At 40.5% G+C, this 22,979-nt stretch overlaps 2 protein-coding genes across 6 annotated transcripts; one reads left to right on the plus strand and one right to left on the minus strand.

Annotated features, from left to right (window-relative positions):
* Window positions 1-677: 677 nt before the first annotated feature.
* Window positions 678-11,860, minus strand: LOC130408873 (FHF complex subunit HOOK-interacting protein 1A). 4 transcript variants are annotated; one of them, XM_056732347.1, is made up of 14 exons: window positions 11,731-11,860; window positions 11,321-11,387; window positions 10,399-10,460; window positions 9,563-9,874; window positions 8,758-9,438; window positions 7,563-7,664; window positions 7,122-7,208; window positions 6,760-6,927; window positions 6,584-6,663; window positions 4,610-4,815; window positions 3,570-4,532; window positions 2,334-2,512; window positions 1,547-1,667; window positions 678-1,144 (listed from the first exon to the last, which is right to left on the minus strand). In XM_056732347.1, the coding sequence occupies exons 4-14, from the start codon at window positions 9,656-9,658 to the stop codon at window positions 924-926; spliced, it is 2,904 nt and encodes a 967-aa protein (XP_056588325.1). In that variant the 5' UTR covers window positions 9,659-9,874; window positions 10,399-10,460; window positions 11,321-11,387; window positions 11,731-11,860; the 3' UTR covers window positions 678-923. The 4 variants fall into 4 exon arrangements, with proteins under 4 accessions (XP_056588325.1, XP_056588322.1, XP_056588323.1 ...); XM_056732344.1 differs by having other exon boundaries at window positions 7,506-7,664; XM_056732345.1 differs by having other exon boundaries at window positions 7,506-7,664; window positions 11,321-11,381; window positions 11,731-11,853.
* On the plus strand, window positions 11,853-22,686 carry wu:fy63c09 (uncharacterized protein LOC797544 homolog). 2 transcript variants are annotated; one of them, XM_056732364.1, is made up of 15 exons: window positions 11,853-12,149; window positions 13,343-13,382; window positions 13,851-13,891; window positions 14,015-14,060; window positions 14,559-14,691; window positions 14,763-14,931; window positions 14,991-15,842; window positions 19,589-19,656; window positions 19,739-19,803; window positions 19,888-20,053; window positions 20,399-20,464; window positions 20,841-20,989; window positions 21,462-21,649; window positions 21,815-21,885; window positions 22,032-22,686. In XM_056732364.1, exons 1-15 carry the CDS (start codon window positions 12,077-12,079, stop codon window positions 22,146-22,148), a joined length of 2,244 nt encoding a protein of 747 aa, XP_056588342.1. In that variant the 5' UTR covers window positions 11,853-12,076; the 3' UTR covers window positions 22,149-22,686. The 2 variants fall into 2 exon arrangements, with proteins under 2 accessions (XP_056588342.1, XP_056588341.1); XM_056732363.1 differs by having other exon boundaries at window positions 11,859-12,149; window positions 21,812-21,885.
* The last annotated feature ends 293 nt before the right edge of the window (window positions 22,687-22,979 follow it).

Genomic DNA, 22,979 nt, shown 5'->3' on the forward strand with positions numbered 1-22,979 from the left:
CCTTATAAAACACATGTCAAAAAATCACATCATCGTCTTTTACAGTTCTGATAAACGTGAACATGTAAAAATACTATTCAAATAAGGCTTTAACTTTGATCTGTAGCCTTTTTGGAAGACAGTTTATGGGTCATTGTTATAATTCACTTTAACACCTTTGTTTGTCCAGTTATTACAGAAAATTGTAGAAGAGATTGAAGTGATGATGAAACAGCAGCATTGTGCTGTAGTCTGTATGTGTGTTCAGATGTGACACTGAGAACTGTTCTTTTGAATGAAATCTGTAGAAAAATGACACTCATAAATAATATAGTTCATTGAGAATATTGAGAACACTTTCATAAATAATACTAGTACTTAACTTTAACACTACTGGTAAAATAATAAATAACAACAAATTTACCATTACAACACAAGATGATATCAACAATTAAACCTTCGCTGGAACTCTGACCTGTACAATTAATGGGCATGTTTGAATTCTAAATGAGTACTGAAGAGTGCATACCGTAAAATATTCTTTAAAAATAGTGTGTACATAAACTATGTAGGCTGTGATCTTTTTTGAAGGGAAGGAAATATTTTTTTGAAGGAAATACAAATATTTGTTATTCTTTTACATTCTTGTCAAGTGCTATGGTTCGACTTTCCTCAGATAAGACTGTCAGGGATTAATATTATTGTTATATATTTTTTTATTATTTTAACAGTGTTCCGTTAATAGAATTGTTCAATAAAAAAAGTAGAAAAATAAAAAAGCAGGTACAAGTTTGCAGCAAAAACATTGTTTCATTTGATAAGTGCAGTGATGTCCAAGTACATATCCCCACAAATCGTCCTTTTTTGAACATTCATAATTTTAAACATTTATGCCTGATCTTAGATCAGTTTTCTGACAACTTTTTCTGTTATAAATGAGACGCTTATGTTTGTGTAATGTGTAACTCGTATGGTAATATGGAGTGCTCTTGTGCAATGGCTGCCAGCTCCTTCAGGAACTCAGAGAAGAGAATGACGGCGAACACTTTACTCTGCATGTGCGCCGGGATTCTGGGACACGGAGGAAGAGGTTTACAGAGACGAGACGAGATACGGCCGTTCAGAAACAAGCCAGCCTCCTTTTCCTGCAGGTGAGCATCTCGCTCTGATCCACCCAGAACAACATATATACAGCATTAATGCTACTTTTGAACAGTTCAAGTTAGTTTTAAATGATAAAACATTCAAGTTAAAAATGAAAACAAACAATATCATGAACATTTCTGTGTTGGTGGATTGCGTCTAAAGTTAATGTGCTGAACTACAACTGTGTGAAATGTATACATCCACTCAACATTCATCTACACAACAGCTCTTTTCTAAAGATTTAAAGAAGCTCCAGCATCACGGACACTTGTTATTTAACACATACATTTTGAAATGGGATTTATTTGCCGTTTGCTGTAAAACTTAGTATTTACAGTGTTGCATATGTTAGAACCTTGTGGTGATATTATGTATGTGTGGATTCATGTTATTTTGTGAATACGTGTTAATTCTGACACACCTCGCTCCTGCAGGATCTGGTCTTTGAGGAGCAGGTACCGGGCAGCTTCACGGATCAGCTCAGTAAAATCAGGTCTGGATGTTGTGTACTGTTCTATCTGAGACCTCACTGACACCAGCACCTGAAACACACACAGTCCGTCTGTTGAACTGAGTCAGTACATCATTGAGGGGTGGGAACCAGAGGGGCGTCAGTGACATTTTGGGTGAAAAGGGGATTTATCTATCAAACGATAGATAAAGCTCTTTCTAAAGTGAAATCTTTATCAATTTGGAGTTAGAAGCCAAAAGACGTGTCACTGAACATACTAAGCCAGATGACGCAAAAAGGGCGTAAGTGTATTGTGGAGAAAAGCCTTTGGATATAGCAGATGATTACAAATGGCTGAAATATAAGAAAATATAAGTCATATAAGTAAATTAATATAAGACAATATAAAACATTTATTATTTACCGTATGTATATATAAATAAAGAATTTTGTTTTTCTTCTGAACAAATACTGTTCAATATGTATACTGTCATCCATGTGTGTAACATCTTTATTATAAGATGAAAATCCACAAAATCTGATCAAACTACAATATTTGTTCTGTTCTGGCTCTTCTGTAAAGTTGAAGAAATGTCACTTACGCCCCTCGGTATCAAACATGAATCAGATGTTTCACCTGTGTATGTCACTTTTATCCAAAGCCACCGACAAGTGAGGAACATCACATGCAGTTTGTCTACACAATACTAAGATGCATAAATACTTGAGAACATAACCAAGAAACCTGTGTGTGTACCTGATAGAGAGATGTTATGGCGGGCTGAACCACCGGTCTGGTGTTGAGTAAGAATCCTCTCAGCAGTGGTTGTGGATAAGACGCCAGCTGAGCTAATATTCCAGTAAGCAGAAGATTCACCTCGATAGAGTTCTCCAACAAACTCTCCAGACGAGACAACAACACACTGATGAACGGACCTGAACAAACACAAACACATACAAACTCAACTCCCAAGATTTAGTGTGACTTCAAAAGCTTCCACTAACAATACTTGTGAGTTTTGCAGTTCTTTCCAGATCAATTATTAGGAGAAGTCCACGACTAAAATGGCTTTAGGTGAAGAGAGAATCAAATGAGTGTGCAATTGTTGAGACACATGAAGAGTCTGGAGGTGTAAAATAATCTAGATTTGAGGAAATGTGATGAGAAATGTTTGAGTTGATATTGGGATAATATCAATAATATTGACTTTTGATTGCAGACGAGACAAATCTGAGTTCAGTTTGACACAATGAGTGCGTTAACATGAACAGTATTAAGTCCATTGCACATTGAGTCCGAAATGTGCGTCCAACATTTCCGCACGTAAAAAATAAATACGACCTCAGGTTGTGTCAGTCACTTTTCGACTGGGTTCGATTTTCTGCGTTTTTCGCATCCGTAGCAAACATTTTGAGAGGCATTTAAAAAAATTCAGAGACACCATACAAAAGAGCCCCAAATACGAAAAACACATTAGAAAATTTCAGGCTGTGTGCAAAGACCTTTACTCAGGTTATGTTTTATAAGCTGATAATAAGTAAGGTCATGTACACGCATAAGGCCTCTTCCACACGCATATTCGTTGTTTTAAATGTAGACGGCAGGTGCCTGCAAATAGGGGCCGACATGCCCATTTTTCTAGAAAATGAAAAACTATTATTGGATATGCTGGTTCTGCAGACAATAAGAAGAGATATAAAAAATACAGATTCTGACCGTTTTCTCGGTGCATTTTTAATTACTAAATAAACTATATGCGGTGATGTCACTGCACGCGAGAATTCTTGCTCGAGTCTCAATCTTCCATGTAAATGCGTTTTTTTGCAAAGCCAGTTTATTACTATGCATGTAAACACGTAAAAACAGGTTTCTTTTATAAGCACAATAAATATATATGATTGTCGGTGATTTGTTTCTTCTGGATGTGAATAAAACCTTACTAGAGTTTTTATTTTAATCTTCTTTTGAAGTAAACGATGTATCGTGACTGACCTGTAAATGGAACTCCTTGTTTTTCTTTGCAGGTTGTGTTCAGCTCTTCATCTTCGTGTTCATCACAGAAGGCACTGATGTCCACATCCTCCTCTCCTCCATGCAGTACCATGCACAGTCTCTGGAGGTGTTCGTCATTGTTCGACATGCTCTCTTCTTCTCCTCCCTGATGTCGTATGAGCTTCAGGCATTGAGAGATGAAGTCATCGCTGTCGTATGAAGTTGAGATCGGCTTGATCTGATGTTGCTCAACAGTGAGAGGTTTGTGTTCTTCAGAAGTGTGTCCGTTGGACGTCTGTGGTCCTGGACGTGCTGTCAACTCTACGGCTTCCGATTCGTGCAAACATACGTGAGCGTTTGGAGAGAGTCTGCACGCACGATGATTGTGTGTTTGTGTATTGTCGTACATCTGGTTATTGTCAGTTTGTTTGCGTGTGGTGTTTGCGCAGTTGTGATGTATCGTGCTCTGGATGGATGTTCGGCGGTCATCTTGTGCGTCTTTTTGTGCAATTAGATTATAAACCAACACATCATCCTGGAAGTCTGATTCCTCGACATATGATCCTTCGATCAACATGATAGCGCTTTTTCGCATCTCCTGGATGTGTTTTGGGGGCTCATCCAGAGCGGGGCGGTCCCGATCGTGCTCGTCCGGAGCGGCGTCGTACGTATCGTCCCACTCCAGCTCGACCCGCTCACCGTCAGAGGGTGGCTGGGGGGTGGGCATCTGAGAAGGAACACCCTCCTGATCCTCTTTCTCCTCCTCATCCTCACGCCATTCGTCTGGAGATGGGTTGAGCCCATCGTACGGGGCTGACCAAACGTTGCACGCCTGCACGCTGGCACAGATGACCCTGCGGGCATCACACAGATACTCCAGGTAGTTCTTCTCCATCAGAGGCTCTGAAGCGTTCACAAGAGAACATCCCACACTATCCCCGCACGAAAAAAGGTCCTCCGTACCTGAGAGAGAGGGAAATGCTTATTCAAATAAAATGATCACAAGTGGCATTCACAACAACAGATGAAAAGTCTCTTACTCGTGTTGCCCCTCAGCAGCCCCTCTGTGACCTTTGACCAGAGGATGTAGTCGGGTTTGGGGGGCTGTGATGAAGAGCACCTGGGTTCATTCATGAAGAATGACGGCGTGAGAGAGAGAAGTGCAGACGCACTGACGGAGTAACAGTCTCTCTCTGTCAGTCTCAATTTTTCACCACACAGCAGATGAGAGCAGGGAATCAGATATCTGCACATCACATACACAGCATGAAGGAAATACATCTTTATTTAGTTTATTATTAGTCAAATATGATTTGTTTGGCATCAGATGAGTATATTATTTTCCAACTAAACCTAAAATCAAGCCTATAGCGTTAGTTCTGGCAGGTCACTTGAGTCAAGATCGCATCAGCTGATCCTCCTCTACTAGGGGTTTAACGAGACACTTATCCCATAAAAAAAGATGGGACACATTTACACTTATGCATTTGGCAGACACTTTTATCCAAAGCGACTTACAGTACATTTGATCTATACATGTCTTTTTTTATCAGTGTGTTCCCTGGGATTGCATCCACTACCTGTGTTGTTAGCGCAGTGCTCTACCAGCTGAGTTACACACGAGACTGAGACACGAGACTGAGTTCAGGAGAACGAGAGTTCCCAAGTTCTCGTGTACGAGACGAGATTTTGAGACTTTTTTAAACAAATCTTACGAAATGAATAATAAGAGGTCTGTATATGGAAATGACATATTGTGAGCCTCAAACACTATTGTTTCCTCCTTCTTGTGTAAATTTTGTGAATGCAAAAGATTTCATTTAATTTTAAATTCTATTTTAAAATATTATATATTTTATATATTCTGGGTTTATATTTACATTTAAATAACTTAATAAACTCCATATGTGACAGCAATTTTCTGTTCACCTTGGTGAATTTGAGTCATTTGCTGCCCCTCTACTTTGTGGCGTCCCCCAAGGGTTAATATTGGCCCCTATGTTGTTTTCTTTGTATATGCTGCCCTCGGGGTATATGTTTAGAAGGTACAATATCTCCTTCCACTGTTATGCGGATGATGTTCAAATCAATTTGCCTCTCAAAACAAATGATAAAGCTTCATTTCTGTCATTACTTGATTGCCTGGGAGATTTAAAAATATGGCTGGATCAGAACTTTCTTAATGAAAAATAGGACTGAGATTGTTGTGTTTGGTGATCCTGGGGATTTAAGTGTTTGTGTTGATGCACTTTGTAATTTGGGTTTGTTTGTTCGTCAATTTACAAAGAATCTTGTGTGATTTTTTAAATTGTTTTTAAATTTGAAAAATAGATAAGTTCTGATGTAAAAGCAAGTTTCTTTCAACTGAGGCTGTTGGATAAAGTCTTGGCCTACCTTCCACGTAAGGAGTTTGAAAGTGTAATTCATGCTTTTATAACGTCTAGACTAGACTACTGTAACTCTTTATATGTTGGTTTGGATCGGTCATCTCTTCAATGCTTACAGTTAGTCCAAAATGCAGCAGCTCAGCTCTTAACTTGGACTAAAAAGTATTAGCACATTACCCCAGTCTTAGCTTCACTACACTGGCTTCATGTCTGTTTCAGGATTGATTTTAAGGGTCTGTTGCTTGTTTTAAGATTTTGAATGGGTGGGCGCCTGTTTATTTATCTGAGCTTTAACATGCCCCCTTCCTGTTCAATCGTCCAATCAGGTGCTCCTCAATGTGACAAGAACCAGATTAAAAATAAAGGTGACTGCGCTTTATTTTGGAATAGTTTCCTGTACACATAAGAGCTGCTCAGCATTACTTAAGACACCTGTATTCCTTGGCTTTTATTTCGAGCTGAGACATTGTGGTGTTTTGACTGTGTTTGTCTTGTTTGAGTCTTATTCCGTATATTGTTAAGCACTTTGGTCAACCATGGTTGTTTTTAAATGTGTTGTATTAATAAAAGTGAAATGAAACAAAATGAAAAGATGAAATCTTTAAAAGTAAAAGAGGGGAAAAATACCTGAGAATTAACTGCAGCATGACATCTTCACAATACAGACCAATCAGAGTGCGGAACAGAGCCAGAGAAACGGTACCCAACTAGAACACAAGACCAGAGTCACACACACACACACACACACACACACACACTCTCCAAAGACACACACAACACTTGACGTGTATGGACATACGCACCTGAAACGGTGTGTTGATTCGACTGACCAGTGTGTCCAGGATGTTGACACTGTCATGGCGATGTGTGAGGATGAAGATGAGGAATGTCTGGAGGAGGGCGGGCTCACGTATGCTCCGCAGGAACAGCTCCAGATAGGCGGTCGTTGTCATCACTTCCTCCAAAGTCAACTATCCAATGAACATTGAGTTCACAGAGACCAATCAGAAAGCAGAGAGATCATATTAACACCTTTTCTTGGGGCAGGACAGAGGTGAGAGAAAAGCACTGGGCAGAGATAGGGCAGTGAGTACGGCACAGCACTCTCGATTTGGGAATCGAACTTGCATCGACGTGAGTGCACTGTGTCCATAAACGGCTTTACCTTATGAAGAGCAGGAGCCATGACGGGCACAAGAAAACCATTATAGATGTAGTCCAGAAGCTGATCTCTGATAGATGGGTGAGCCGCCTGCACACACACACACACACACACACACACACAAAGTGTTTTCTTATTATTACAGAACTCTCTGGTATTCTGGATTGTAATTGGTCAAAGGTGTGATAATACATATATGTGCTGATTGCTATTGTCTCCAATAGACACAGTGTTGTTTCAGAACAACAAATGTGAACAAGCGGTCGTGTGTGTGCATGTGAGTGCTTGTGTGTGCCAGTGTGTGTGTGCGTGCCAGTGTGTGTTCGCGTGTGTCTGTGCCAGTGTGTGTGTGCCACGGAGATAGTTAACCAGACATGTGTGTGTCACCTGACACACGGTGCTGCAGAACTTCAGTGAGTTAAGGAATTGAAAGAGTTCTGGAACCTGCAGCCAGTCGTTTCTCTCCAGACAGAACCAGCTGTCACTGTACACCTCCAGTTTAGCTGGAAGACCTGAATACAGACCACTCAAACCAGTAGCCAACACCTGCAACACACACACACAAGAGAGGTATACACGTGTGCATGAGTTAATTTGGGTCAAAGCTGTTTGCGAAAAAGAACGTAATCCATCAGCAAAAACCCCACACACACACTGTGCAGACCACATGAGACTGGGATTATAATCTACCACAGATTAATGCATATTAAAGAGAGAGAGAGAGAGAGAGAGAGAGAGAGAGCGCGAGCGAGTGAGTGACACACAAAATCAAAATCAGAAGTCAGTATTACATTCATAATAATGGAAGCATTCACAACTGAAAATTTGAACAAAACTGTAAATATGACCTAAATCTCCTCTGTGTGTGTGAACACAAACACTAAATGATATCTGACGATGTCTAGCATAAGAGAAGCTTCACACACATCACACAGATTCTGCTGTATTTCACCAGAATCATTCAGTACCCGTCCTAACAGAATGAAGAAGCACAATCATATGAGAAGATCAATGTGTGTGATGTTTAGTGTCAGGGCTGCACGTTCTTGATGATGATCATCACCATTATGTCCCTCAAATGTTTAATCACGAATGATAAACAGGATTATTTGGTCAGTTCAGAACTTTAGTTTTTAATTTCACTTCAGAATGTTTATTTGATCTTTACTTTACAGCTAATGAATATGTTATAATTCTTTAACAACGTATTTCAAAGCACGTAGTCAATCATATAAACACTCCAACACAACAATTGATATTTTGTGACCTTTGGATTGAAACTCCATTTTGGATTTTTTATTTTTCTTTGTAAATCATTAACACTGGTCACCCTTCATATTTATTTGTGGGTTTTGCAAAGAAGTATCACAATAAATGCAGAAAAACTTTTTCCTAAAGGAGACAAGCTTTGGATGATTTTCTGACATTATCGTGAGTTTTGTGCTTGCTTTTTTAACATTAATATCACAATGATTATGCTCAGTTAAATTGTAAAAATCACAAATTGTTATCACGATTAATCGGGCAGCACTATTTAGTGTATATGAAAACAATAGTAGAGTTGCTGTAAACCTATAGGAACACCCTAGCAACACCCTAGAAACGTGCTAAACAACCAGCAACACCGCATGTTCCTCACCGGACAGAAGTACGTGCTTTCTGCGATGTGTTTGGCCACCAGGTGGTTTTGAGACGACAGGTTCATGATGAGGGTGAGAGCGTCTCTGGCCTGAGCGCCGACCGTCCCGTCACGGTGAACGAACGGAATGAGAAGAGAAAATAACAGGAAGTTGGCGGCTCCTTGATCCTCGCTGCCGTGAAAGAAGAGCTCGAGAACGGACGCTTCCTTCACCAGCACGCGACACAGCTGATGCAGCAGAGACACAAGCTCCGCCTCCACCGTCGCCCCGCCTCCACCTGTGGAGCAGGTGTGTTTCCCTGGAGCGGTGCAGGAGCTGGAGCAGGCGGACAACAGCATCATCAGAGGTTTCAGGACGGGCTTGTGATGCAGCAGAGGTTGTTTGGCTCGCGTCAGCAGCATCTCGTACATGCGCAGCTGCTCCAGCTTCATGTCGTCGGTGAACTCTCGCCGGAGACTCCACAGAAACAGCTTCTCCATCACGTTCTCCACCACCACGAACTCCAGGATGGGTCCCATGGCCCCGCCGTGTCCTTGCTCCTCCTCCATTAACATGAAGAGCATGTGTTCAACATAGTTCTGCACCGCGCTCGCCTCGTCCCCAGGGATCGGCCCGAAGCGCTGAGCGCCCGACAGAGAGACACCGCGACCCGGGTCGTGCTTGTCCAAGATCCGCAGGACCTGACACACACAGACACATGACTTGTCTCATTCTGAATGACCTTTATAATGGCCGATGACAAATCAATGGCCAACAGATCTGCGTCTGAGCGCTTTGGGTGGACAGATGTAGAGATCACTGTACCTGTGTCCAGTGGTTTCTGAAGACGATCATACACGTCTCCGGGTCCACACCCCTCAGGCTGAAAGCTCGCCCGTGATTACCGTATGACACCAACATGCTGCTGGAAAGAGGGCGGAGCTACGTCATCAGACAGGTGTCACTCATCTCAGCAAGGAGCTCGAATAAAACTCAGATGACACGTTGGAGAGTTGAGCTGACAGTGTGTTGAGAAGACCTTTTGTTCTGTTCAGTCATGTTAAAGCAGGAAGAGTGTTGGAGCGCACAACAGGGCGGAGGCCTTCTCTCCGGCATTCCCAACATTCCACAGCAATTCTAGGAAGAGAGAGTGAGAGAGAGAGAGAGAGAGAGAGAGAGAGAGAGAGAGAGAGAGAGAGAGAGAGAGAGAGAGAGAGAGAGAGAGAGAGAGGGAGATTAATCCAGTCCACCATCTGTGAGTAAACTAATCTCATGGAGCAGCAATGACGTATTTTAATAATCGCGTATGTCAGTACACATGAATTAAACCGTGACAATTTATTTATTGAATGACAAAACATTTAATTTCAAACCCACTTCATCTCAGAACTCAATCCTTGATGATGTTGGTGAACACACGACACAGACATCTGAACACTTTATCCAGTGATGAAAGAAACAAAACCTCTTTAATCTGTCTGTCATGCGTTTTTAGTTTGAGTTAATAACCTTTTACTTCATTGGTTAATAAAATAAATGATTCAAAGTTATTCACTCATACTGCCTTGTAGTAACTATTATAGATCTACTTCATCAGCATGGTATTTTTTCTTATCGTTTAAAGATTAACATAAAATATTATTTCATAAATAGACACTTACCGGTTTCTTTGCAGCTTGTTTATTTTGAACATGTTGACATGACCCGCCATCTTCTGAAGGATCTATGATACATAAAATGTTCATGCGAAGAATAAGAGATGTGTGTGTGTGTGTGTGTGTGTGTGTAGAGAGATACTGTCAGACTACAGCAGGCAAACACTCACAGAGATTACACTGAGATTACAGCCCGCACGCATGCGTCTCTGTGTGTATAAAAGCGTGGTGTGTGTGACAGCTATCATCACACTCACACACACACTGTGCTTTTACCACAAAATACATGGTGACTTTTCGTAAGCGTTTCTTTACCAAAGAAAAAATGTATCAAAAATTGAAATTTTGAAATGCATGACTTGTATCGGAAGAACATTGGGAGATAATGAAAGTAGCCAATAGGAGCTAAGAATAGATGTCAGTAGTTTATGCAAAATTGTATATCCACTGCAGGAGAGAAAAAAATCAACACTTTAAAATGCAAATATTAGTTTTTAGTACTTTAGACTTTGTGCATTATGTTTCTTATAAATCTGCTTTGCAACAATTCACATTGGCAAACATGCACAAAAATACAACGAGATTAAAAATAAACTGTAAAACTGTAAATGTCTTAAAATACTGTTTGAAAGTAACACTCCCAGACCCAGATTACTGATAAGGACCCAGCAAACACAAAACGCTTTTATAACTTTTAACAAGGTTTTTGTGTTTGCTCAGGGAGATATATATATATATATATTTAAAAAAAAAACTGATCACAACTGGCAAAACTGAATTATTTCCCTGACTTCCTTTTTCTGAACATATACATCTCACAAAGGGTTGTGTTGTAGAAAATATATTTCCAAAACACAAGTTAATCATAGTCACACAATTATTTCATTTATGTTATGGTGTTTAATATCAAAGAGAACAACAGCGATACCTCGTGGCCGCGTCACTTCTACACATTCCAAGCACACAGGCGAGTTCATCGTAAAATCAACCTGAAACTACACCAGTAAAATAATCTGTACACATTCATTTACATCAACACATAGTGATACAAACAAATGAACATAAAAGCAGAAAGCTCAAACACATTTTATAAATGTACGTCTCCTAATTCTTTGATAAACTGCGTCCACTTATGCCAAACAATTTAATACATGTACTATAAAATGTTAAAGTACATTGTTTATTTCAGATTTTATACCATTAAAAAGTTGTTCAAAATTAAAAAAAAAATGCTTTGCTAACTTTTAGAGCCGAAAGTTTCGTTCAGAGTTTGTGTATATTTAAAAAATTCTATTTATAAGCTCTTAAATCTTTCTACGAGGAATTGCAGATACTCACAACTATAAAACAATCGCTGCAGTGTTTGTTTAGTGACGTGAAGAGCATTGTTGTTTGTTTGAGTATTGTTTGTTTTAGATGGTTTCTCTGGCGCCTCCCTCTTTTCTTTCTTATGGACACATGAACTTCCTGTTGCTTCCCGACAGTAGTTATTGATACTGATGATCCGGGATCCGAACCGAAACCGATCAAACTGACCTAAAACAACGACCGAACGCGTCATCTGTCACGAGGCACTTAACATCCGCCGGAGGAAAAGTGTTTCCCGCAGGTTCAGCTGGGATAATGCTGATCGGACCTGTTGTGTCGCTGTTTTAGACTGTAAATAAACCGTGTTTGTGTCGGTATGGCGGAGGCGCGAGCTGAGGAAGAAGATGAGCGTTTGCGCGAGCCCGCCGGCGCGAGACGGAGAGTAGCAGGTACAGGACGCGCGAGCGTCAAACTCGAGAAGTGATACAATGTTTCATTATTATCTCATGTTGATGATACAGTGTGACAATGAAGAAGAAGAGTGATGTCGTCAACTTACCTGTCCTATACTTCCGCCTTATGTATTTATTCAGAACTGTAGAATACTGTAGTATACTGTTGTTGTCACTATACTGTTAAACAAAATATTGACTACAGTTTACTATAGTGAATACTTAAAGGGTCACTTCACTCAAAAATGAAAATTCAGTCATCATTTAGTCACCCTCGGGATGTTTTAAACCTGTATAAATGTCTTTGTTGTTTTAAACACAAAGAAAGATATTTGTAACAATGTTAACAATCTTCAGTTCTGTGACATCATCCACTAACATAGTTGGAAAAAAATACTGTATCTATTTTTTGTTCAAATTGAGATATTTAGGAAAACAAACAGTGGGGCAACTTTGACTACTATTTAATTTGATCTACTATGGCAGTAAATTATGTCACAGAATTGAAATTTTCCAACATTTTTCCAAATATCTTTCTGTAATGTAAACAGGTGTGAAATGACTCTTTAAGGGAAATCCATTTTAGGATACGTGAGCATTTTTTCATGTGGGCTGAACTCTCTTCAGCGAGAATTTCTCAGTGATATGTGAAATTTCATCAGTCGTCTGTCAGTGTTTGTGAAGATCACACACAGGCAATGAAGGATAAAACTCTCTTTATGTGCTAATAGTTTTTGTTTTAGACTTTGGCATTCTCTCTGTTAGGATGTTTTATGTATACACATTAATAATTGTTTGTTTTGTATGTTATGTTATGTCTGAGTAATGTTTGATTGTTTGGTCCACTAATGTTCAACATTAAAGAAACCAAACACTGATGTCACACTCAGAGTTTGTCACATACACACATGGAATAGTCAGACTCTCTCTCTTTGGGTGTCATGTATGCATCATGGCTCTTTGATAGATTGTGTCAGTAATTGTCTGTTTAGTTAGAAAGAAGAGTTGAACAGTCTTTATATACTCAGGTATTTTCATAGGATGTTTTTAATTGTGTCTTTGCTGGAATTTTCAACAATAATGTTCAATGTATTGTTGTAGAAATTGGTTATTTTCAGTATCTATCAGTGAATAATGAAAAAACATGTTCTTAAAGTGAAACCTAATGTGTGTGTCTGTGTGTTTTGCAGAACATTCAGACCGGAACAAACCAGACCAGCGTCTCTCCAGGTAACACAGGATCAAAACGATTCACTTTTGAGTTGTTTTTAAACCTGACCTAAATTCACATTCTTCTACAAAAGTTCATGTCTGAACATCTCCAGTCAGAACAAACATTAGGAACACAGTCCTTCCCTCGGGCTGAGCTCACACTACTAGAAATACCTGTTAGGAAAAACTAAATAATGTCTTTCATCTGTGAAGTCTGATAAAGGCAGAAAGATTTTTTCCAAACTTACGTCATGGTAGATTGTTCTGAAGTCCTGCTGAGATTCTTCACAACACAGCAGTGTGTTTGAGGGCTCATTTCTAGAAAACATGTTGTGACAGTGTGTTATTGCTGAAAATGTGAAGGTTTGAGAGGACGTGGCGTGTGTGTGACTCATGAGTTAAGTGTGGCTTAGAGTCCGTCACTGGAGACACCAAACCAGTGGAAAATCCACAGACACACATCTCTCTCTCTCTCTTTCTCTGTAGCTCCGGGGCTCTGTCCTCCATCCGAGCAGCCATCAAAAGAAGTGAGTTGATCTTTGTCTGGGTTTTGTCCTTTAAAGTTTCATTTGCTGGTTTGTTTTGTTCTGTCAGCTGTTTGTGTGTCAGGTTGGTTTTTGTGTTTGTGTTTTTTAATGGAAATTGTGCAGCGTCAACCCGAACGAGTTCTCAGAGCGACCTTCACAGAGACCGGAGGTCAGTTGATGTCGTCTCTTTCTTTCTTTCTCTCACTCTATCTGTATCTCTATCTCTCATTTAGTTTCATGATGATCACTGTATGTCTGATACACTTCTGCTCAGTTTGTGTAAATATATTTTGTGTTTAAGTGTGGTTGAAGGTATATGAGAATATTTCTATTATATGCAGGTTTAATAGTTTTCAGGGCCGGAATTATTGTCTGCACCCTGATCCATTAAACCTGCTGGTGTAGATCAAGAAACCAGCGGTTCTAACAACTCGCAAAACTAGACAACATCCTCTAGATCGCTTATAAATATGTTTTTTTCAACGGTTAAATAATAAGCAGCTTGTGACAACGCCACATTAAACGGCTTAATTTATGTAAGCATGTCACGTCTGTTATATAATCCGTCACGTCATCATTCGTCTCTCTGGTCTGTGGAAACATGAGAAGATTGTGAGAATGTTTTTCTCTGATCGAGTGATGTATTTAACGGTGTTGTCCACCGCAGGCGTCCAGAAATCACAATCCTCTCTGCTGAACCTCTGCCGAACAACGCCTGGTTCCCAGGAGCCTCCGGAGCCTTTCCTCCAGCCCCGCCCCCGGCCCCGCCCTCCTGGTCTGCTGCGTCTGGATCAGTACAGGTGGGTTACTCGAATACTTAGTTTGGAAGGTTTGGTTTGATGGATTAATCTTTACCGTTCTGTCCCTCCAGCTGCCTCCACCCTCATATGAGCAGGTGATCAAAGAAAAGACTCGTGAACAGAATCTTCCCTCCACCTCCTCGTCTCCCTCGCCTCAGTCCTCTCGCCGCTCTACCTCCACCATCGCCACACAGACGGACACCGACTCCCCCGACCCACAATCCCCTGCTGCCCGGCCAGGTAAGAACACAAAAATGACTCTGAACCTTGCTAAATAAAGTTGACCTTTTTCTCTTCAGTTCTCAGACCCATGAAACCCCCCCGCCCGTCTCTGCCTCTCAAGCACACCACATCGCCTCAAGCGGACCCGTTCATTGACTCTGATGGGTCCGAGACCAGGCCTCAAACACGAGACGTTCTGCGCCAGCCCGAGCAGCGTGACGCTCAGACCGACTCTGATGATGTGACCTGTGATGTCAAACTCATAGACTCCGCCCCCCCTGTACGAATGTCCACTCAGAGTACCCTTGATTTCAGACCTGAACCAATGAGGGAGGAGCCCAGCGTGCGGCCCAGACCCCGCCCCCGCTCCAGAATCTCCTTACAAGCAACCATCAGTGAAGAGGTGCTGGATCAGCCAATGACGAGAGAGGTGAAGGTTCAGACGCTCGTGCGTTTAAAGGACGACGGGGCGGAGAGCCCGTTCGCCGGGTTCAGCGACGACTCCACCAACTTCTCCAGCAAATACATGCAGGACCTGCTTGAGGTGTTCGGTTGTGAAGACGCAAACGAACATGAAGACCGGCAACAAAATGAAGAGGAGACTTCGATCATCTCCGCTGTGCCATCTGAACCGCTCAATAGACCGCAACCACGCCCAAGAACTCAGAAACCCAAACCTCTGCTTCCCCCGAAACCATCTAGACTAGAAAGTGATGTCTTTGAGCCCGAAGAGCCCAGCGTCAAACCAGACCCCTCTAAACAAAGCTGCAGTGCTCCAGTGCCAGCACCCAGACCTCTCCTGAACAAACATCACAGCCCGTCTCATGAGCATCACATGAAAGACAGCACGTCATCATCTGAATATAAGAATCCTCCAACACCGCCAGAGAAGACACCAGTCACCCCCAACGTCGACCACATCGTGAACCGTGAGTATGTGAGTGAGTGAGTGAGTGAGAGAGAGAGAGAGTGTGAGTGAGTGAGTGAGAGAGAGAGAGAGAGAGTGTGTTTGGCTTCAGACAGGGTTTTTCCTGGCTCAAAATGAGGAGGAGGAGGTGGTGCAATCCTGATCTTGTACACACACGTAGGCCTACCGTCCCTTAAGTGGCTCAAAGTGACTTTGACATTAAAAGTTCTAATAAAATTAGATGAAAATACAATTATTAAGTTATATAAAACTAGTGGTGGGCCGTTAACGGCGTTAACGGCGTTAACGCAGTGAGACTTTTATCGCGCGATAAAAAAAATGTCGCCGTTAATCTATTCTCAAAGTTGGGTTGGGAGCTGGGTCTATACTACGCAAGCTATTATGACTTTCACCTTGATATTTTAGCGCGGATGTATACCAGCTTAACTGCACTGTACGGGGCGAGAACGAGATTTTTCAACTCGCGTGATTCGCGTGATTCGCGGAAGCAGAAGCCGCCTCATCATCTCTTAACCAGGGCTTCATTCGCGCGATTCGCGCAGCAAGTAGGTCTATTGGCTCTTTGCATTAACATATAAATCACTCGCGCTTGACACGCCATTCGCGTTTGGTCTGAACACAACATAACGTTACTGTGAAATTACTGCATCAAACGTGACGTGCTAACATGGATGCAGCTATGAAGCCGCCGGGTTTGCTTCAGGGAATATTAATTTTTAAGAAGCTTCCCAATAGAAACATCGACAAGACTAAGGTTGTTTGCACCTTGTGCAATGCGGAATCGGTTTTAAAAAAAAATAAACTTTCTCTCAACAGGTGGTCGAGCTTTAGTTGAAACCAGTAACTTTGTATTGAGATCTAATGTATTATGGCTCCTGTATGACATATCGCTTGTTGCTCCCTCACTCTTTGTAAGTTGCTTTGGATAAAAGCGTCTGCTAAATGACTAAATGTAAATGTAAATGTACTGTAGGAGCTCTAAACACCTAAACACAAATCATCCCTTAGCTAATGCGGAAGTAAACACAAATTCATCTTATTGAACATAATTTAATTTTCATCACCAATTATCATAGTAGAACAACTTTCTCAAGCAATTTGAGATGCATTTTGGAAACAGGAGATGAGCCCCTGGTCTAATGCGCCACCTGGCTTGAGAAACCCGTTCTCAAAGACTTACTTTTAGTCATTATTTGGGTAGCACACATATTCTGAATGCCTTCGGCAGAATTCAAATGAGCCATTTTAATCTAGATTAATCTAGATTAATTCCTAAATTAATCTAGATTAATCTAGATTAAAAAAATTAATCTATGCCCACCACTATATAAAACATTACTTTTATTCAATCAAGCAGACATTTTTTTTACCAAATAGAGCTTTTTTATCATTTTCAACTAACTTTTCAGCCCGCAATAGCCAACTGAATTAACTAGTCTTAAATGATCAAAGCTCATTCACATCTTTCATTCTCTGTGATTCACTTTAAAGGATTCAATGACCTCTTATGTTGGCTAGTGACTGAAAAGTTCAATAGTTTAAATGAATGGGTTTAATGTGGAACGAGAGTCTGTTTAATGCACGCAGCATTTTTGTGAACACACCCGACATAATGTTGGCGAGAGTCTGAGGGCGGTGCGACATTTGTCGGAGGCAGCCGCTTCCAATGTCTCTATGCAGGAAAATCCCTGGCTTTAGATGTGATGTGTGATTGGGTCACTTCACAAGGTTCTGCTTTGACTAAACACTTTTAGGGATGAAATAACCACTGGATTTGACAAAGGTAGGCAGGTTATTGCCATTACATTTTTAGTTTAAGACACTTTGTGACAAGAATTCTTTATTCACAAATGGGTGATTCTACAACTGCAGATACATTTGGTGTCTGAAGTCATCTTGTGTCTGGTTTGTTGAGATGGTTATTTTGGGATATTTTTATTGTTGCTTCACAAGATCACAAGATGTTTCAGGCCATAATAATAAATCAGGGCTCTCGAGTCTCACGCATTTCAATGAGGCAAATGAAATGTGAAGATGAACAGAACGTGTTCGTTACAGCATTACGTTCAGGTCCAATCACGGTGCATCAAATATTTCTGTGTTTATTGTGCTGAGCATTAGAACCAATCGGCAGCGCGTGAACGTAATGACCAATCAGAAGTGAGATGAGTCACAGGCGTAAAAGAGTTTTGGAGAAGCTCGCCAGTCACCAGTTTGCAGAGAGCAGCAGATTGATCAGGCAGACCCATTAACTGTACTATAGCAGGAGCTTCACGCAGTCCGTTTCATACTTTATGACGCAAGATTATAATGATAATTTTTTCGATCGCTTTCTGTTTATTTCCAGATTAAATAAACGTTTCTTTTTCATGCTGCTGAGAGACACTGGGAACTTTACTAATGCAAAAACTGCAATATAATCACTCATAAGCAGTTTGTCTGCCTAACCTATAAGAATATGACATGCAAAACAATTTTATTGTCTAATCATAATTACAATATCAAAAGCCTCAATATTGTTTTTGTTAAAATGTCGCCGTGTCTGTTTTTATTATATTTGTATCGTGTTCATATGCTCATCAGCCTTAAAGGGACATTCCACTTAAAAATGAAAATTCTGTCATATATATGTCATCATTTTTTTATTCTAAATTCTCTATTTGGATTTATTTGTCAGAATATCAGATTTACCAATTTGTAAAAAAAAAAACTAGTAAAATTGAACTGCTAGAAAACCTTGTGTGAAAACCTGGAAAAAAAATGGTGTCATCATCGAGGGGGTGGGCTTTTACGTGTCAAAATTACAACCACCAAATACTTGATCAGGGGTGAATTAAAGCCACCTGAATATTCTATCAGTTGTGGAAAAGCTTCTATTCTGTTCTTTTTATCACTTGCAAGATTACAATAAAATTTTACTTCTATGTTAAGGGCCAAGAGATGTGCAATAATTGCGATGATCTGAAAGCTTTCCTGTAGCTCAGTGGTAAGAGCGCAAGGTTGTGGGTTCGATCCCAGGGGATTTGCAAATACCTATGTAAAATGTATAGGATAAAGCAATGTAAGTTGCTTTGGATAAAAGCGTCTGCCAAATGCCTATATGTAAATGTAATGTAAATGTAAATCATTGCGATTGTTTGACATCATAGCAATGGTTTCAGATGATTTAATAATTGAGCAACAGTTATGATTAGAGGATGAAGAAAAGAGGCTCCTGGCACGTTTACAAGTCATTAGTTGCCATTTTAAATACCGCAGTAAATACTGTACAGTGGACCTTATAGAGAGGTATTATCGTACAGTGAGATTTCGAGATTGTTTACATCCCTAGTCGGCTTTGATTATTTATATTTTGTGTCTGTACGTCCAGAACATTATTTGTACGAGCTTAGACCTCATGAGGAGTCAAATGTGCATTAATAAATCCTCCGTAACACAACATGTGTGTTCTGTGTGCGTCACATCACATCTTCTTTAGATGTCTTAGTTTTGGTATTAGATATCTTATTTTTTTCGTTTGGTGTCCACCGAGGCTTGTAGGCAGCGTTCACACAAACCAAACAAACAAAGTGAACTAACGCTTGTTTGAACTCTGAATAACACACGCTAAGACAAGATGATCATTATGTTCCTGCTCTCACGGGACAGCAACAAATCTGATTTAAGAGTGAATGTGTGTGTGGTTATATATTGATTGTTATTGATGTTTAAAGATAATATGTAGAAGATTGTCTTGGTTTATTTCAGAACCGTCTATTCCCAGACACTCTCGACCTCCTCCACCTTTACACAGAAACATGTCGTCCACCTCACAGGTAACATTCAACATCTCTCTTTATAACTGCAGGATTTATTGTATGTTATAATGTTGATAAATATGTGTGTGTGTTTGATCAGGTGTCTGTGAGTGTGACGGGTGTTTCTCAAGTGACGGGTGCATCAGTTCCTTCTCTGCCTCCCAGGTGACTGCAACATCACTCATCTCTCAGCTGTCATCTGAAAGGACGTCACTGTTTTGAACCCGTCTGTCTTTATCTGTCTATCAGACCCAGTGGTGGCAGACTCCTCCCTCTCCGCCCTCCTTCAATCAAACTGGCCAAGTCTCCAGGCCCCGCCTCCGCCAATCAGCTTCCGGCCAGTAGGGTGCCAAAAAGAGGTCCGCCCCTCCCACCCAGACCCAAAGCAGGACATCCACTGTACAAGATTTACTCTGTGAGTGTTTTCTGTTTGATGAAAGCAAACGTGTGTGAGGAACTCATCTCGTCTCTCTATAAGTGTCTCTGTTCCTCACGCAGCTTCATTCACCTTTACTCTTCTATTGGGAGCGTGATAATATCAGTCTATGAAAGCATCGCACGTCACATTACGTGAAAGATCAAAATGTTTCAAGTGAAATGAGAAGGAAATACAAAAACATCACTGTGTCAATTATTTTTTCTCCAAGGACGTTTATGACTAGAACAAAATGGTTGAGCACAGCCTGATCAAACACCACATGCTTTTATTTGACTTATTTAAGTGTTTGATTATGTGTGCATGCATTTGTGTGCATACCAGAGAAAAATTGATGGAGGTCTGGAGATGGAGAATGTTGGAGAACCACAGGAGGAACCATGTTCGCTGGTCAGTGCACACACGCACGGATGCACACACAATCACAGACACCCAATCACACGCACAGACACACACATGTTGGTATTGGTGGGGACATTCCATAGACGTAATGCATTTTATAGTGCACAAACTGTATATTCTATCCCTAAGAATCATTCAAAAGTTTCTGCACTTTTACATTTCAATAAAAAAATATTGTGTTTATTTTACATTTTGAAATCCAAGGACATGTCTTCATAATGTAGGGGGCATGGCCAAACACATGAATACACACCACATTGTAAGGACTGTGCATCCCTGTGATGTAGGTCAAACCAGTGCACACACGTGCACACAAACGCAAAGTGTGTTGTGAGTTTGAAGGATATTGATTTGTTTTCTGCAGGAAGAAGAAGAGCATCTCATTGATCTGGAGGACTCAAGCAGTGATCCTCTGTGTCACGTCTCCCTCACACCTGAGGTCAAAGGTGAAGATGTGTCAGTCTGTGATGATCTGTGGAGAGACTCGTGTGCACATGTGCAGACACACAGCAGGTCAGTGTGATGTCACTATCCAGTATCTCAGAGATGAAGTATTTTTGTAGTCTAATCCGGAAGTTGGCGTAGCACTGGTTCCCTCGACTGAAAGCCTGTGCATTTGTCCCATATGGAAGATCGCCATAACCAAGCTCTGTGATTAACAAAGGTTTATGATGTTTACACATTTTGTCTATCAAGACCATATTTACAGATTACTACAATACAATACAATAATTGTTACTTTTGAAGCTGAAATATAATCGGCAGATGTGAAACACTCACACAATGCTATAAACAGACTACACTGTGGTCGCTCGCTATGAACGTCACCACCACCAGTCCTCCGACAACTCTCTCTCTCTTTCGCTCTCTCTCTCTCTCTCTCTCTCTCTTTCGCTCTCTCTCTTTCTCTCTCCTCTCTTTCTCTCTCTCTCTCTTTCTCTCTCTCTTTCTCTCTCTTTCTCTCTCTCTCTCTCTCTCTCTGCAGGTGTGTGGCTGGACACACATTCACAGGAGAGGTTGGGGAGCTCACCTTCAGCGAGGGTGATGTCATCACTCTAATGGAATATGTAAATGAGGAGTGGGGGCGTGGCTGCCTGAATGGACAAATAGGAATCTTCCCTCTCAACTTCGTTAAAGTGGAAACTGAAGCGTTGCCAAAGAAACCATCACCCGGTAACACGTTCTGCTCTCTTTATCATCAGCTGCTTCATGTGTGTTCCATCGATCGGTGTATGACATCATTTGATTTGAAACTCTGATGTCATATGCTGAACGCTGATGATGACATCAAATGAAATCAATGAAAAGCTGTGTGGTCATGTTTGTGTTTCTTAGCAGGTGGAGAGAGGAAGAGAGGCAGTACTCTCTATGATTTCTCTCCTGAGTGTGAGGATGAGCTCTGTCTGAAGGTGTGTACTATTATTGTTGGCGTTTTTCTTTTAACAAAGCCCATGGAGTAGAAGCTCTTGCTCTTGATGAGGCTTCAGCAAGTCTTTGCGTTCAGTATGAAATGGAATGTGCGAGTCTTCTGAAGTCAAACGTTGTGTTTGTGTAGGCAGGAGACGTGGTGTGTGATCTGGAAGACATGGATGATGAATGGTTTCTTGGAGAATTGGGCGGGAGACGAGGCCTCGTCCCCAAAAACTACATCCAGGTTCTGCCTGAGACCTGAAGACGTTGTGAGCGCACCGAGCTCATCTCTCTGTTTGTCTTGTTAGATTCAGCACGTGATGATGTAAACGCGGTTTACTGCACAAAGATCCCGCTGTGAGATGGGACTGAAGATTTTCTCATGTTGTACTGTAGCTGTACTGACTTTTACTGACACTCCTATCTGTATGATGCCATATGAACTTCTTGAAATTTCTGCCTTCTAGTCCTTAATTGTTGTGTTTTATTAAAGCAATGTTCCACTAGAGGACTGAGATTGTAATTCAATGCTGTGAGTCTGTGTGAGGGACCTCTGTCCTAAAATCAATCTAACTCATCTATCTCTTATAGACATCCAATTTCTACATTTAAAGATGAAATGGTTTCTGTTTAGTTATATTCTTTTAAACTTTTTTTAAAGTTATATATATTTTATATAAAGTTATATATTATAACTAAATTATATTATAAATGTAATTTTGATTTATATTAATTAATAAAAAATATTGTACTCTATTCTATTAAAATATTAATATAATGAATTTCAAAGTTATCATTAATTTTTTTTTTCTTTTGCTATATCATTTATTCGGGGTGTATTTTTTTACTTATTCTCTTGACTTTTCCAGTCCTCAGACCTCAGTTTGACAACCTCTGAGCTAACACACACAATATTACAGCCTGCACTGTTATTCTTGCCTTTCTTTTTTATATTACATTACTCAAAGAAAAAATGAAACTTAAAAAACTGAATTTGCATTTGAACATGCGTACAAAACATAACAAATCAGAGTTTTGTTTAGTTAAATCTATCATAAAATAAAATCAAGGTATTATTCCAGTGAATGTGGAT

This window comes from Triplophysa dalaica, chromosome 20, assembly GCF_015846415.1.
Source record: "Triplophysa dalaica isolate WHDGS20190420 chromosome 20, ASM1584641v1, whole genome shotgun sequence".
Lineage (NCBI taxonomy): Eukaryota > Metazoa > Chordata > Actinopteri > Cypriniformes > Nemacheilidae > Triplophysa > Triplophysa dalaica.